This window comes from Sycon ciliatum, chromosome 2, assembly GCF_964019385.1.
Source record: "Sycon ciliatum chromosome 2, ocSycCili1.1, whole genome shotgun sequence".
Classification (NCBI taxonomy): Eukaryota; Metazoa; Porifera; class Calcarea; order Leucosolenida; family Sycettidae; genus Sycon; species Sycon ciliatum.
This window is the reverse complement of record NC_088644.1, coordinates 34,480,531-34,494,345: the sequence shown is the minus strand read 5'-3', so window position 1 is coordinate 34,494,345 and position 13,815 is coordinate 34,480,531. Positions and strand designations below refer to the sequence as shown.

At 44.5% G+C, this 13,815-nt stretch overlaps 1 protein-coding gene across 1 annotated transcript; it reads left to right on the top strand.

Moving 5' to 3' along the window:
• Positions 1-3,207: 3,207 nt before the first annotated feature.
• LOC135810526 (ubiquinone/menaquinone biosynthesis C-methyltransferase UbiE-like) lies at positions 3,208-3,990 on the top strand. The gene has a single exon (XM_065324018.1). It carries the CDS (start codon positions 3,208-3,210, stop codon positions 3,988-3,990), a length of 783 nt encoding a protein of 260 aa, XP_065180090.1.
• Positions 3,991-13,815: the final 9,825 nt, after the last annotated feature.

Sequence of the window (13,815 nt, the reverse complement as noted above, 5' to 3'; positions counted from 1 at the left end):
ATTTTAGTACACACTTTCGTGAGATCCATGCGCGCGTGCAGTATGTGTGTGTGTGTGTGTGTGTGTGTGTGTGTTTTCTCCTCCAGTTCATTTTTTTTAAATCTGTTTCTCTCTTTTTTTTCTCTCCGCGAGGACGCGGGATTTTTTTCATGGAGGGGTGGTATGTTAGGTACCTCCTCCCGTACCTTTTCTAGCTGGCCTGCATGCACTTACGTACTCACCTTTTGTCTCCTTTTGTTCCGTTGGCCTGGGTAGCTACTTGTGCGCCCATATTTGCCATAGCTACCCAGGCCCTTTATCTTGCCGTTCAGACTTGATCTCTCACTCTCTCTTTTCTCACTCTTCAATGTAGTCGTTTCGTTCGTCTTGGTCTCTTGTCTCGTCTATAATAAAATTAATGTCGTTCCCCCAATCTACCTGTTCCCGTTGTAATGTCTGGATATGTCGTCAGTCGTCCTGTTTCGAACTCAACAGCACAATGATTATAGCCACGAATTTTGTCGTCTCCATTCTTGTGCAATCATGCATATGTAGGTTGGTTCTCTTCATGTTATTTTTAACTATTTCATAGATGTTGGTTGCCTTGTTGCTTTCTCTCTCCTCTCCTCTGACCCAAGCCATTCTGCATAAGCGAAGCTGTGGACGCAGCATACTGCTGCTACACTTCAACGCGGGAATGCGCATAATAATAATAATATCATTGCATGATCTCCAATACTCTCCATCAATTTTTAATCTTCTCATCGCTGATGTTCTTCCACACATCTACGCGCTGCATGCTAGTTTAGCGTCATAGATCTGACACACTAGACATGGTTAGCATTTGACCGTTCACGCTATTTTCAACGATCGGCGTGTACAGTGGTGTTGTACGCAGCAGCAAACACCAATCAGCACGTCCCGAGAGAGTGCGGAGCTGAAACTGACCACGCGGGCATGAAGGTATAAAAGGAAGACACGTCTAGGGGTGGCGGTCGGGAACGTGGCGGATTCAGCTTGTGAGTTTCTGTTCCGTACGCTCGAGGGCTTGCCCAAGAGCGTACGGAGCAGAAACCTCAGCTGCTTGTGAGTTTGCCCAAGAGGAACTGAGCTGACAACGAAAAACTGCAACAGACTCCTGCCGAGCTAGGCACCATAGCCTGTCATTTGCATAGCATGCATGCAGGGCTTTGGAGGTCATAGCCTCATACTCATAGGTAGACCGTACTCCGTACCATGCTAGCAGGGCATTGCCATGCCGTAGCCTATGCAATACACACAATTTCTGCCCTGGTACAAGTCGATGCTGATTGGCTGTCGGTTGGCAACAAGCACGTGATATGTTTGAAAATCGCATCATTGATGCCAACGCACCCAGATGCTCCTATTCATCCTGGGAAGCTACTTCCAACCGCGCTGCTAACGCGAAGAAAAAGAAGTACCGTCAGGCCTCCGAGGACCTCCGTGGGTCGTTCACACCACTGGTTTGTTCCATGGATGGGGTGCTACATCGCGAATACGCCAGCTATCAGAAGCGACTTGCTGGTCGCCTCGCCCACAATTGGGACAAGCCATTTTCAACCATCATGGCTTGGGTGCGAATTCGCAACCAATTTGCAGTTTTCAATGCAGTCGACCTCCGGCTACGCGGGTCCAGAAGGCGCCTGAAAGGCCTGTCGACGCAGAATGGTGCCGGGGTGGGCATCGGCCGTTGAGAACTGAATTTCGTCCGTTTTACGTGGATTTTTGGAGTTTTCCAATGTATTCTACTTGAATAAAATTATATTTTACGTTTCATTTTTGAAACTCGGGTATTGAGCCAATAATAAAAGTAGAAAGGAAAAGGACATATGGAAGAGTAACTCTCCACCACTGTAACTAGATACTATATACAGTCAGAATGTGCAACAACTAGGCACAAAACTGACAGTACCCTGTACTCTGTCAGTTTTGTGCCTAGTTGTTGCACTTTCTGACTGTATGTAGTATCTAGTTACAGTGGTGGAGAGTTACTCTTAACTCGTTTCCATATGTCCTTTTCCTTTCTACTTTCATTTTTTATTTTTTTATTCCCGCCGTCCAACCCGGCAAATATTTAGATTTTGATAAAAACGATTCAAAGCCTCTCAATTATTTTGTAATACTTCTAAATATAAGAATAATATAATATACTTTCACACAAAACAAGCTCAGTGCAGTACTAATCGTGGGAGGGGAACCCGACCCTCCAGTGCCTCCACCATCGCCAACTCACGAAGCATGTGAACTGGACGATGACGGGCCGACCAAGCACCCCGGACACACAATACAGCGGAACGTAGCAGCGCGAAAGACACCCGACAGCGATAATATCCCATCAACGACGAATAGCTACCTCCCGAAGATTGAGACGTGAGCAGGCAATTTTACTTTCATGGTATCTCTATTTTTTTAACGTCTACATGACTTTATCTTGCCCGACAATGTATACAGTCGTCCCTCTCTAATCCGGCACTTTATAATGCAGCACCCTCGATAAACCAGCACAATTTTCAGTAGCCAAATGTCCTCTTCATGCACATTGCAGCAGTAGATCAGATTTGTTAATCCAGCACCCTCCCTAATCCAGCAGATTTCCGTGGCACAAATGGTGCCGGATTATAGAGGGACCACTGTAGTACACAATAAAATTAATGTGTGACTGTGTTTAAAAAAAGAGCAATGTGTGGTACATACATGTACATGTACGTACAGACTGCAGTATGCGAAGGTCATACGTTTAGGCTCAACAGGTGCAGGCCGGTGTACCTGTTGGTGTTACAATACATGACATCTAGTAGAGGTGAAGAGGCGAGCGCTACAGTTTACAGATCAACAGCTGCATCAGATCCAAAAAATGGGTTACGGAAGTTATGTTCGCTCTGCGGACCCGCGGCCACGATCTCGCTGACACCTGACCAAACCCACAGCACAGCGATCGCCTGAGCTGCATGCATGCTGGCCTAAGTCTAACGTCACTAGAGACGCCTAATGTCATTTTTACTGCCAGCTACTACAGTCATGTACAATCTTCAACTACAACAAGTGTTCGAGAAGATTATCGCACCAGGTTCATGAATGAAACGCTGCTTGAACGCGCTCGACGGTCATAGTAATTTTATTCTGATTCCGTCAAACCCAAAGAGCTGACCGCGCGCCGCCCATATATTCCTGGGCGTCAACAACTGGACATTGATCGCAGGGAGAAACATGTCGGAAGAAAAAGCTCAGCTCTATGATGAAGATTCCAACTTCCAATATCGCAACGGAATGTCCCTGATGGACGAACACCTAAAACCTAAAAGTGGAGATTGTATTCTTGACCTAGGCTGCGGCACTGGCCGGCTAGCGGCACAGCTAGCTTCCAAAGTTGGGGAGGAAGGCAAGATTGTAGCAGTTGATCCCAATGCGCAACGAGTGCAACTTGCCCGTAGGAATGTTCAGCGCCAGCACGATAACATTCAGTTTGTTGTTGGCACTGTAGATGATGCAGTAATTCTGGGCCCGTTCGATGGCATCTTCTGCAACTTCGTTCTTCATTGGGTGCCTGATGGAGGCATTCTGGAAACTTTGAAAACTGCTCTGGACTGCTTAAAACCTGGAGGAGAACTATGCGCCCAGATGACAGTTTCGCCTGGAGCACTATACGAGGACATAGTACGGCTTGTTACGGCACATGATACGCCTCAAACGCAGAAAAGCATCCCTGGACAAGCTGGAATATACTGGAGAAATCTGTGCAAGTCAGTGGGATTTGATGTTCTTGTAGCTGCCGAAGAGAGCCCAATGGTTGTCATGGATAATCTGTACTCCTGCGTTACGACAGTTATTGCATACACAGAAGCAGATGTGAACTTGAAAGCAGTTGCAGCTGATAATGGTGAGTTCAGTGCCCTAATGAAAGCCCACAATATTAACTCAAGGACTGACAAAGTAGTGGTGAGAGATGCAACGTACGTAATGCTCATAGCACGGAAACCTGCTGATTTGTAGAAGCTGGATTGGTGACTGACGTACCTGCTTACTCCAGGACACTGGCGCATAATGATGTACAAGACTTCTTGCGTATTCAGCTCAAATTCGTGTTCCGTCAGCGTCAGTGTCAGCAAGTACATGTAGTACAATTTGTTCCCAAAATAACTTCAGGACACTCTTTTCATGGTTTTCATTTGTATTGGACTTGTTCTCTACACTTGCGATAATTTAGCGGTAATTCTAATGTTGTAGCGCTGTTCTCTTGTAATTTAGTGGAACCTTTATTGAGTAACTGAGTTTTATGTTTCGGTACATGGTCGACAGATCTCCTGTGTACAGATTTTGGGCACAAGGATTATAGCCATTTATCGTCTCCATTCTTGTGCAATCATGCATATGTAGGTTGGTTCTCTTCAATCTTCATGTTATTGTAACCTATTTCATAAATGTTGGTTGCCTTGTTGCTTTCTCTTTTCTCTCCTCTCACCCAAGCCATTCTGCATAAGTGAATCTGTGGACGCAGCATTCTGCTGCTTCACTTCAACGCGGGAATGCGTATTAATAATAGTATCATTACATGATCTCCAAATACTCTCCATCAATATTTAATCTTCTCATCGCTGATGTTCTTCTACACATCTACGCGCTGCATGCTAGTTTAGCGTCATAGATAGGATACACTTCTATACTAATAGTAATCGTACGCAATACTATCATACTCAAAACCGGATGGCCAAAGGGCATTTGAGCAATTATCACATACCGTATTAGCGTCACAGATAGCACACTGGGCTCTCATTTTTTTCAATTGTCAACTATCAAGCCAACTCCAGTCTATACAGGCATAAACAGACCATAATCAAGACTGATTTTCTCAACCCTTAACTCAGGATTGTTGTCAAAACAGATGTTTCACAATAGCATTGGCGCCAGCAAGGAAGCAGTAGACCGAAAACCTCCTTACAAATAATATTTGTAAGGAGGTTTTCGGTCTACTGCTTCCTTATGTTCTTGGCACGTTAGGCTGCTGTTTTATATGCAGTCAATATACTTGTTGCATACTCCAATTCATACCGGCACAACTATTATAGACTGTGCTCTTAATATTTCAAACCACCCTCACCCCGGGTCATTATTGGAGACTGGGCTATTGTTGGAGACCTGGGCTGTTATTAGAGAAAATACGGTACATGTATGGAGCATTCACAAAAGTAAAAATATGGACAATTACATGCACATATACACGTATGTAGGATGGCCACGCGATTCTTGCGCTAGCTACAATGCACATGCGTGGTCACATGAGTTCATACGGCCATACATTTATTTATTTATTTATTTATTTATTTCACCTTCCCGTGGCCAGAGAATATAGGCCAATATGGAGGGAGGGGGGCGGTAGCCAGCCATGGCAGTAAACAAAAACAAAGCAAAAATAAATAAATATTACACATTACTGGAGGCAAAGAGAAACAAATGTGGATGAAGAACTAGCAGTTATTAGAACACGAGCTTCATGTTGGCCTTGAAATCCTTTAGCGTACAAGACGATTTTACTGATAGAGGCAGCACACACCTGTACATGTACATGATTGTATGTTACACATGTCTTGTTCTGGAATGGTCAGATGTCATATTTGCGCTTTTACTCAACGACTACATGTACATTGTACATGTATGCTATCAGGTTCGGCCTCATTTCCTCTGTGCTGCGCTGATGAGTCCACAAAGGACGAAACAGTTCTGTCCGCAGATTGAGTAATGACATGTTTTAAATGTTCGTAGAATGTTCAACAGCATTATTGTCACTCGCTTCTCGGAGGCAGCTTTGGGCATCGCCATTATGCTATTTCAGAGAAGTCTTACTACTATACTAGGCCCTTGGCTATACTGCCTTCACGACCAAGTAAAGGCTGGGATGCACATACATGTATGCAGCAAAAACTCCTTTTAAACATTCTAATTTTCATGTTGAGAGGTGCAGCGTGTGTAAGGCTCATAGCACGGAAACCGGTATAATAATAAAATAAATATTCAGATGGTGAGGCAAGGAAAAATGTGGGGCACAACTTGGGCACGTCTGACTGTTCAAAAGCTGGTTTGGTTGGTGGCCTCTAACGCATAACTTGTGCCCCACCATTTTCCTTGTCTAATTTAATAACGAGAGAGCTTGGAAGCTCAGGACCCTATGCTATGCTTTTTTGCCTTGATGACCTAGACAAAAAAAGCATAGAGATGTTATAAATTCTTACAAGTATTAGTTTCAACTTTTTGTTTTTAGACATAACCTGGGATTCGAACCCGCACTATCGCCCTGCATGCATCTCCCGATACACTTCGCATACATACTAATTCTTCCAAGTTGCTTCATGTTATGATCTTGTATTTGAAAGCCCTATTTGAATATGCATTGTGGCCAGCCGTCTTTGATTGTACGGTACGGGATAGGTACGGGACATGTACTGGACAGGTACGGGACAGGTACGGGACAGGTACGGTCGAGGGTAATACGACACCGTCTACCGCCTTGATGACGGCAAAAAAAGAAAAGGGATGTTATAAATTTTTCAATTCTCCTATTTTTCAGGCATTACCTGGGATTCGAACCCGCACTATCGCCCTACATGCATTCCCCCATACACTTCGCATTCATACTCATTCTTCCAAGTTGCTACACGTTATGATCTTGCGTTTGAAAGCCCTATTTGAATATTGCGGCCAGCTGTATGTGGCCAGCTGTGTTTGATGGTACGGTACGGTACGGTACGGGACAGATACGGGATAGCGCCAGGCGTGACACAAACACACAAACACACAAACAAACAAACACCAAACGAGAGAGCTTGGAAGCTCAGGGCCCTACGCTATCCTTTTTTGTCTTGATGACCTAGACAAAAAAGAATAGGGATGTTATAAATTCTTATAAGTTTCTACTTTTTGTTTTTAGACATATTAAACCTGGGATTCGAACCCGCACTATCGCCCTGCATGCATCCCCCGATACACTTCGCATACATACTAATTCTTCTAAATTGCTTCACGTTATGATCTTGTATTTGAAAGCCCTATTTGAATATGCATTGTGGCCAGCCGTCTTTGATTGTACGGGATAGGTACGGGACAGGTACGGGACAGGTACGGGACAGGCACGGGACATGTACGGGACAGGTACGGGACAGGTACGGTCGAGGGTAATACAGGTACCGTCTACCGCCTTGATGACGGCAAAAAAAGAAAAGGGATGTTATAAATTTTTCAATTATCCTATTTTTTCAGGCATTACCTGTGATTCGAACTCGCACTATCGCCTTACATGCATTCCCCCATACACTTCGCACTCATACTCATTCTTCCAAGTTGCTTCACGTTATGATCTTGCGTTTGAAAACCCTATTTGAATATTGCGGTCAGCTGTATGTGGCCAGCTGTGTTTGATGGTACGGTACGGTACGGGACAGATACAGCATAGCGCCAGTCGTGACACAAACACACAAACAAACAAACACACAAACACCAAATTAAAGCTGTGTGGACCCTGGCTAGCGCCAGACGTTACTGAAGTAACGTCTTCCGCATAGCTACGGGAATTAAAGCTGTGTGGACCCTGGCTAGCGCCAGACGTTACTGAATTAACGTCTTCTGCATAGCTACGGGAATAAAAAAATAATTATATCATTGAATGATCTCCAATCCTCCATCAATGCGTCCATAATCTCGCAGGTGCACAATCTTCTACACATCTATGCACTGCATGCTAGTGTCACTTTACAGAGGCTGGACACAAACAATTTTCATATTAATTAACCCACCCTTGACTCGCTCTTCTATCCAGGAACGAACCCCACCAGTGATTGTTTTACAAATGAACTGGTTTGTTAGAATGATGAGCATACACAGGCAGAAGAGCGAGTAGTTGCGGTTTTGTAACTCTGAGTTTTACGAAATGAATCGATCATCAGACAAAAATTGATACTGACCCTGCCCTTAGAGTACTGCTATATACATGTACTGTACATGCACCATAAATGTGGCAAGCACAGCATAACAATTACCATAATATTATATGTAGCGCGATATAGTGTGTGAGAAAGCGTTAGTTATCTATGTATTGTTACATGATATTCACATGGAATCAGGTGACAAAGCTTGACAAGAGATGTTCTTTGGCCTAACGTTAGCTGCAGAGAGAAAGTGTTATTTTCTGTGTATAAAAATTGTGAACTAAGCGATACTAGTATTCTGCTAGGATCACGTGGCAAAATTTGACAAGTTGATCTCATGGCGGCACTTCGGCAAAAAATAGCAACAACAAAACTATGCTCCACGTGGTAAGCCTCTACACCCAGGTGGTTTGAACGCTCCCTCCAGGTATCACAACTCGCTCCAAATGTACCGGCAACCACACTCATGGCGGCTTCTTTACAATCAATCTAACGTAAACCATTTCAACACCAATCTTGTCTGTCCTAGCCGTGATGTTGTTCACCTTCATCACCTGGCTGATCTCCTCGTCGGTGATGCCACATTCTTCTTCCGATACTTGTGCAAATGCCCTGACCATTGCTATGCAGCTGTCCAGCCCATCCTGCAGTTGTACATATTCCTCCTGATGTGCCACAGTAACGTCGAACCCTACAGACTCGCACAGGCGTTTCCAGTACTGGCTTGATTGACCAGGGGTACGACCTGGAGTTCGCGGTGTGGCCTTGCCTGTCAGTAGGCGCTCAAGATCAGCAAACAATGGTCCGGGATTGACGCCGACGTTAGCGCACATTGTTTTACCTGGCTCCAGACAATCCAGTACAGCGTGCAGAGTTTTAGCAATGTTCTCATCAGGCACCCAATGCAGAACAAAGTTACAGAAGATGTCATCGTATGGGCCCAGCTTTACAGCATCGAAGACAGTACCAGCGATAAACTTGATGTTCTTGTGATGAGGTTGGATGGTGCTTCTTGCGACCTGGATCCGCCCAACATTTGGGTCAACCGCCACAACCTGCCCTTGTGCTCCGACCTTATGCGCAAGCTGTGCTGCCAGACGACCAGTACCGCAGCCAAGATCAAGAATTCGATTCCCCTCTTTGGGCTTCAGGTGATCGTCAATGAGGATCGCACCTTGCCTGAATTGAAAGGCGGAATTCTCATCGTACAGTTTCGCCTTAGACACTGACATCATCACTGTATTGTCCCTCAGTGACACCTCCGAGCTGATCACTAGCAGTCGTAATTCTGGAGTGCAGCACTGAAACTCCACGTCTTTGTTGTTCCTCGAATATTCCTCGGTCTTAGGGCTCTGCTCGTCCTCTCAACAAGCGAAAATCATCCTGGTTGGTCACCCGAACGCTGACAGAATTTAGCCAAGGAACTCTAAGCATAGCACAATGGTTTCTGATCTAGCTCGCTAGTTTTCGTTCGAGAAGGTTGAGTCGTGCTTTACAAGCTCGATAGGAAGATAAAAGACTTCAGGTGCGTGTTGATCTGAAGCCTGAGTGCATGCGGTATTCGTACCTCACTGACACTGACACGCCACACTTGTGATCATGCCTATGCCTTTCTTTAGTCAGACCAACGTAATTGAACTAACGAAACATTCTTATAGTGTGGATGGACATAAAAACTATGCCTAGGTTCCCGTTAGCTGAAGATACCTGTATCTACGCTCGTCTTATTTGACTTCATTGAGTTTCTTGGTTGGTTTAATAACACAAACCTCTTGTTCTCTTGACTTCATTGATTACTGCGCGAACGAAGGTTTACGCGCGATCGAAAACTAACATACGGAAGTACGCGCGTACCGGCGGTGCCATACGTCAATGATCTGTCTCTTCTTTAGTCCGACCAATGTTCCCTAAATACCATGATATGCACGACTGGTCTTGTGATGCTGTGCAACCTGGACCTGATGCCACCTTCTCTAACTACGTGCTTCACTGGGTATCCTGCCGATAACTTCACGAACTCTACGATAATCAGGATCATCCAATGCTTGATGACTGAAGAATGGAACCAATCATGAGTACCAAGGCAAGATCAGCGAATTACATCTGTTCTACAAGAGAAGCTTGAAGGGTATGTACTTGTAACTGCACTCTCTGGTAGAGCTCAAAATACGAATGTGTTGAGTGCTATTGTATTTCCCCAACAGCAACTCAGAGTTACTCTACAGAGGAGACGTGCGCTATACATGTACATGACTCACAGCTGTCATGCTAGTAAACTGTTTTGTGCTAGTGAGTCGTGACCAAAATCTTATTTAGAGGGTATACATGTACGTCCTTCTCCTTCTCGGGGAAGCTAATGCCTGATGATGGCTATATTAAAGCGTGACACTCAGAGAAGATTTTTACATGCAGTGCTGGAAACTGAAATCCGACCCCCCCACCGAGCGGTGGGTTCACATTCGTTGTGATGTGAGCGCACCACTCAGGGGGTCGGATTTCAGTTTCCAGCACTGTACATGTACTTCAAGTACAGTCATGTAAAACTTTCGTGTGTACATGTACACGTACATGTACACACAAAAGGCACAACGGAGGTTTACAGATTTGTCGCAACTGAGAGTTTCTTGTTCAATGCAATCATCAGGCGACTACATCTAGATGTATATTTCCCTTTCTGGATATAATTATGGTATAGAGATCTGCAGCTACATGTAGGTAACAAAGTATTGCATTGTATTGTATTCCTTATTAAATTTTTACTTCACGAAGTCAAACGGGTTCATTGCCCAATAATTATGATAGCGAAGGGTGAGGGGGGGGGGGGGGGGATGACATTGCACAATAATTATGTCATGATCTAATGTATGAGTAGGAGTAGGGATGGATAGAGGAGCAGAAGAAGTATCATCTACAGTAGTGCAGTGCGTTCGGCGTGAGCTGCGAAAACAGCAAGACAATTATATTATATTAGTGTCAATGCATCTAATTCTGCACGCTGTGTTCAATCAGTGTAACGGCGAAAGCATTTCAGATCCACCAAGTTCTGGGTCCGCAACAAGATATCATTTCAATGTACGTGTAGCTAGTGTGTATATCAGACCACATAAACTTGCCTTTTCCTCAGAAATGATAGTATCATTTCTGAGGAAAAAGCAAGACTCTATGATCCACCAAGTTCTGGGTCCGCAACAAGATATCATTTCAATGTACATGTACATGTAGCTAGAGTGTGTATAAAAGCACATATCATTTCTGAGGAAAAGCAAGGCTGTATGATGAGCATTCCGATTTCACATACCCAATTGGTGTGTCTGTCATGGACAATGAAACAATGGCTTACAACCTAAAAGATGGAGAGTGTTTTCTCGATCTTGGCTGCGTGACTGGCCGTCTAGCAGCACGCCTCGCCTGTAAAGCTGGACAGAGATGCAACGTTGTAGGAGTTGTTCCTACTACTGGCAGGATCCAGCTTACTCGGAACAAACCTCAACGCCATCACCATAATATTCGGTTTCTTGAAGGCTTTGCGGATGATATGCTGAGTTTGGAACCGTACGATTGTATCTTCTCCAACTATGTCCTCCAATGGGTACCAGATGGGAGTATACACGAAGCGTTGAAGAGTGCACTGGCTTGCCTGAATGCGGGCGGATTACTCTTCGCCCACATCGCCCTATCACCCGGAGCATTGTTTGAAGATATTGAACGTCTTGTGACCGGGAGTAATACTCTTACTCTATTACATGAACATGTAATTTTCTTAGAACCAACTTCATGTAATTTTCTGTAAAAAAAAAAAGAAAAAAAAGGACAATCCTGGTTAAGCTGGACGGAAATGGAGAAATATAACTACTTGTACGTACATGTACATGTAAGTAATCGGTAGGATTTGGCGTTTCTGTGGAAACTGAAGAGAAGACGGTCGCCTCTTCGGACAACTATGCTACTTGGGCACCTTCATTGCTGTGGTGAGCTCCTTCACCGATTCACGAAGTAAGTTGACTGTATCTCCTCACTCATCACCTACAATACTACAATCATGTACCTTTACGCCGCCTGTCGCCATGTCACACCTTACATTCTCGCGGCCTGCGGCGTGCTCGTCGTGTGCTCCGGATGGCAGTCGTGAGTCAGTCAAGTTCGCATGAAGCGTGTGTTCCTCGTTGAAACATTCAACTAACTTCATCACCGAAGTCGCAACTTCTAAGTTCGTATTATTGTCCTTCACGCGGAAGTGCAACTACGTGTAGTCGTTGGAGATGACAGCGTTTTGAATAGCTATACTGGCTCTCAGCGTCTGTTTACCATAACTCTATGAGCGACTCTGACTCACGCTGGTCCCTGGGGTATCACCAGGTGTTTGTCGCGCTGGAATCGAAGCGTCTCAGAAAGTTTGTATCCCTGGTGATCAGGTGATGGTTTGGCCTGGTGAGCATTATTTTAAAAGGCCATTCACACGACGGGCAAACTTACTTTTATCGTACCGTTTCCAAGGATATTATTTTACTCCGATACGATAAACTTGGACACACGCGTGCAACTGATTTTTTAACTTGGTCGAGGCCCTTTTGCTCGCGATTATTTTTGCACGCCAGGAAAGGTGTCGGTTGTTGAAAGTGCGTACTGCAAATGCAGTGGTTGAACAAGGGAAAATTCAAAATTGAACATTTCCCGGCATTTTCAGGAGGTCACTATGGATACATTGACGGTTGCATAGTTCGGCCAGCACCGTGTGAACTGGATCACGGTTTGCCAGTGTTATCTTGGTCACACACGTGCAAGCGTTTACACGTAGTGTGAATGGCCTATAATAATTGCTATAAGTGCTGCCTTTCAGGACATGAACCAGGTACCTCTCGTATCCCAATCATTGTCTTCGAGATTGTTGTGCCCAATAGCTGCTACTGGACACCAATGGAATGCAATGCTAGCTTACTGGTTAAGGTACTGTACAAATATTGCACACTCGTTGCTGAACCCGGCTATCTGCCATCTTTGGCGATATCTGAAGTAATGAGAACTGTCAGAAAATAATGGATATTGGGCAAACCCCCACAACTAAAATTTCTGTTTGGTGTGATGATTCTACCAATTGGTTCATGCATATTGCAATTGGTTCATGCATATTTCAATTGGTTCATGCATATTGCAATGCGCAATACATGTGTGCATGATGCGTTATGCAGAGCTCACTGACTTGTCAGTTTGAGCACTCAGGCCAGGCACGTTCTGGCCTGGTTTAAATCTGGCTTTGGAAAATCTATTTTTCATTGAAATCAGGTTCGGCCTCATCTTCTCTGTGCTGCGCTGATGAGTCCACGAAGGACGAAACACAGTTCTGTCCGCAGATTGAGTGTGTGATTGATACATATGTAGTATCCCTGCCCGACCAATACGGAAGTAATACGGAAGTAATACGGAAGCAATACGGAAGCAATACGGAGCAACCTTATGTATAGTAATTTTAGTGTATCTTCGCATATAAGCATACGGCGTTTGCTGCATAAAAGCGGCTGCGCATTTCTGTTTTGATGAAGATTAGATTAGATTAGATTGGATAGCAATGAAAGCTAACTCGAAGAATAAGGATTCAGCCTCTAGGTGAGCACCGGAGAGAAAGTCAGTTATTTTGCCGCTTCTTCTTTCACGAACGATTATATCTCAGGTGTGTACCTGAAAGTAAAATAAAAGTAATTATTGTTGATTTCACCGCGCCTACCACTCGGCTACCTATACACATATACACTTATACAGTAAACCCTGTGACTAACGACCACCCCTTGGGGACAGAGAAAGCGGTTTTTAGTGGCAGGGGTCCTTGTAGTTAGAGGTTTTCTCCGCACAAATGTACATGTGCATGTTTACATGTATGAATGTGAGACAGTCCGTGCCTGGTTAAGTG

Excerpts from the sequence above, each read along its gene's own strand:
- LOC135810526 (XM_065324018.1), top strand. The coding sequence starts at position 3,208 with ATGTCGGAAGAAAAAGCTCAGCTCTATGATGAAGATTCCAACTTCCAA.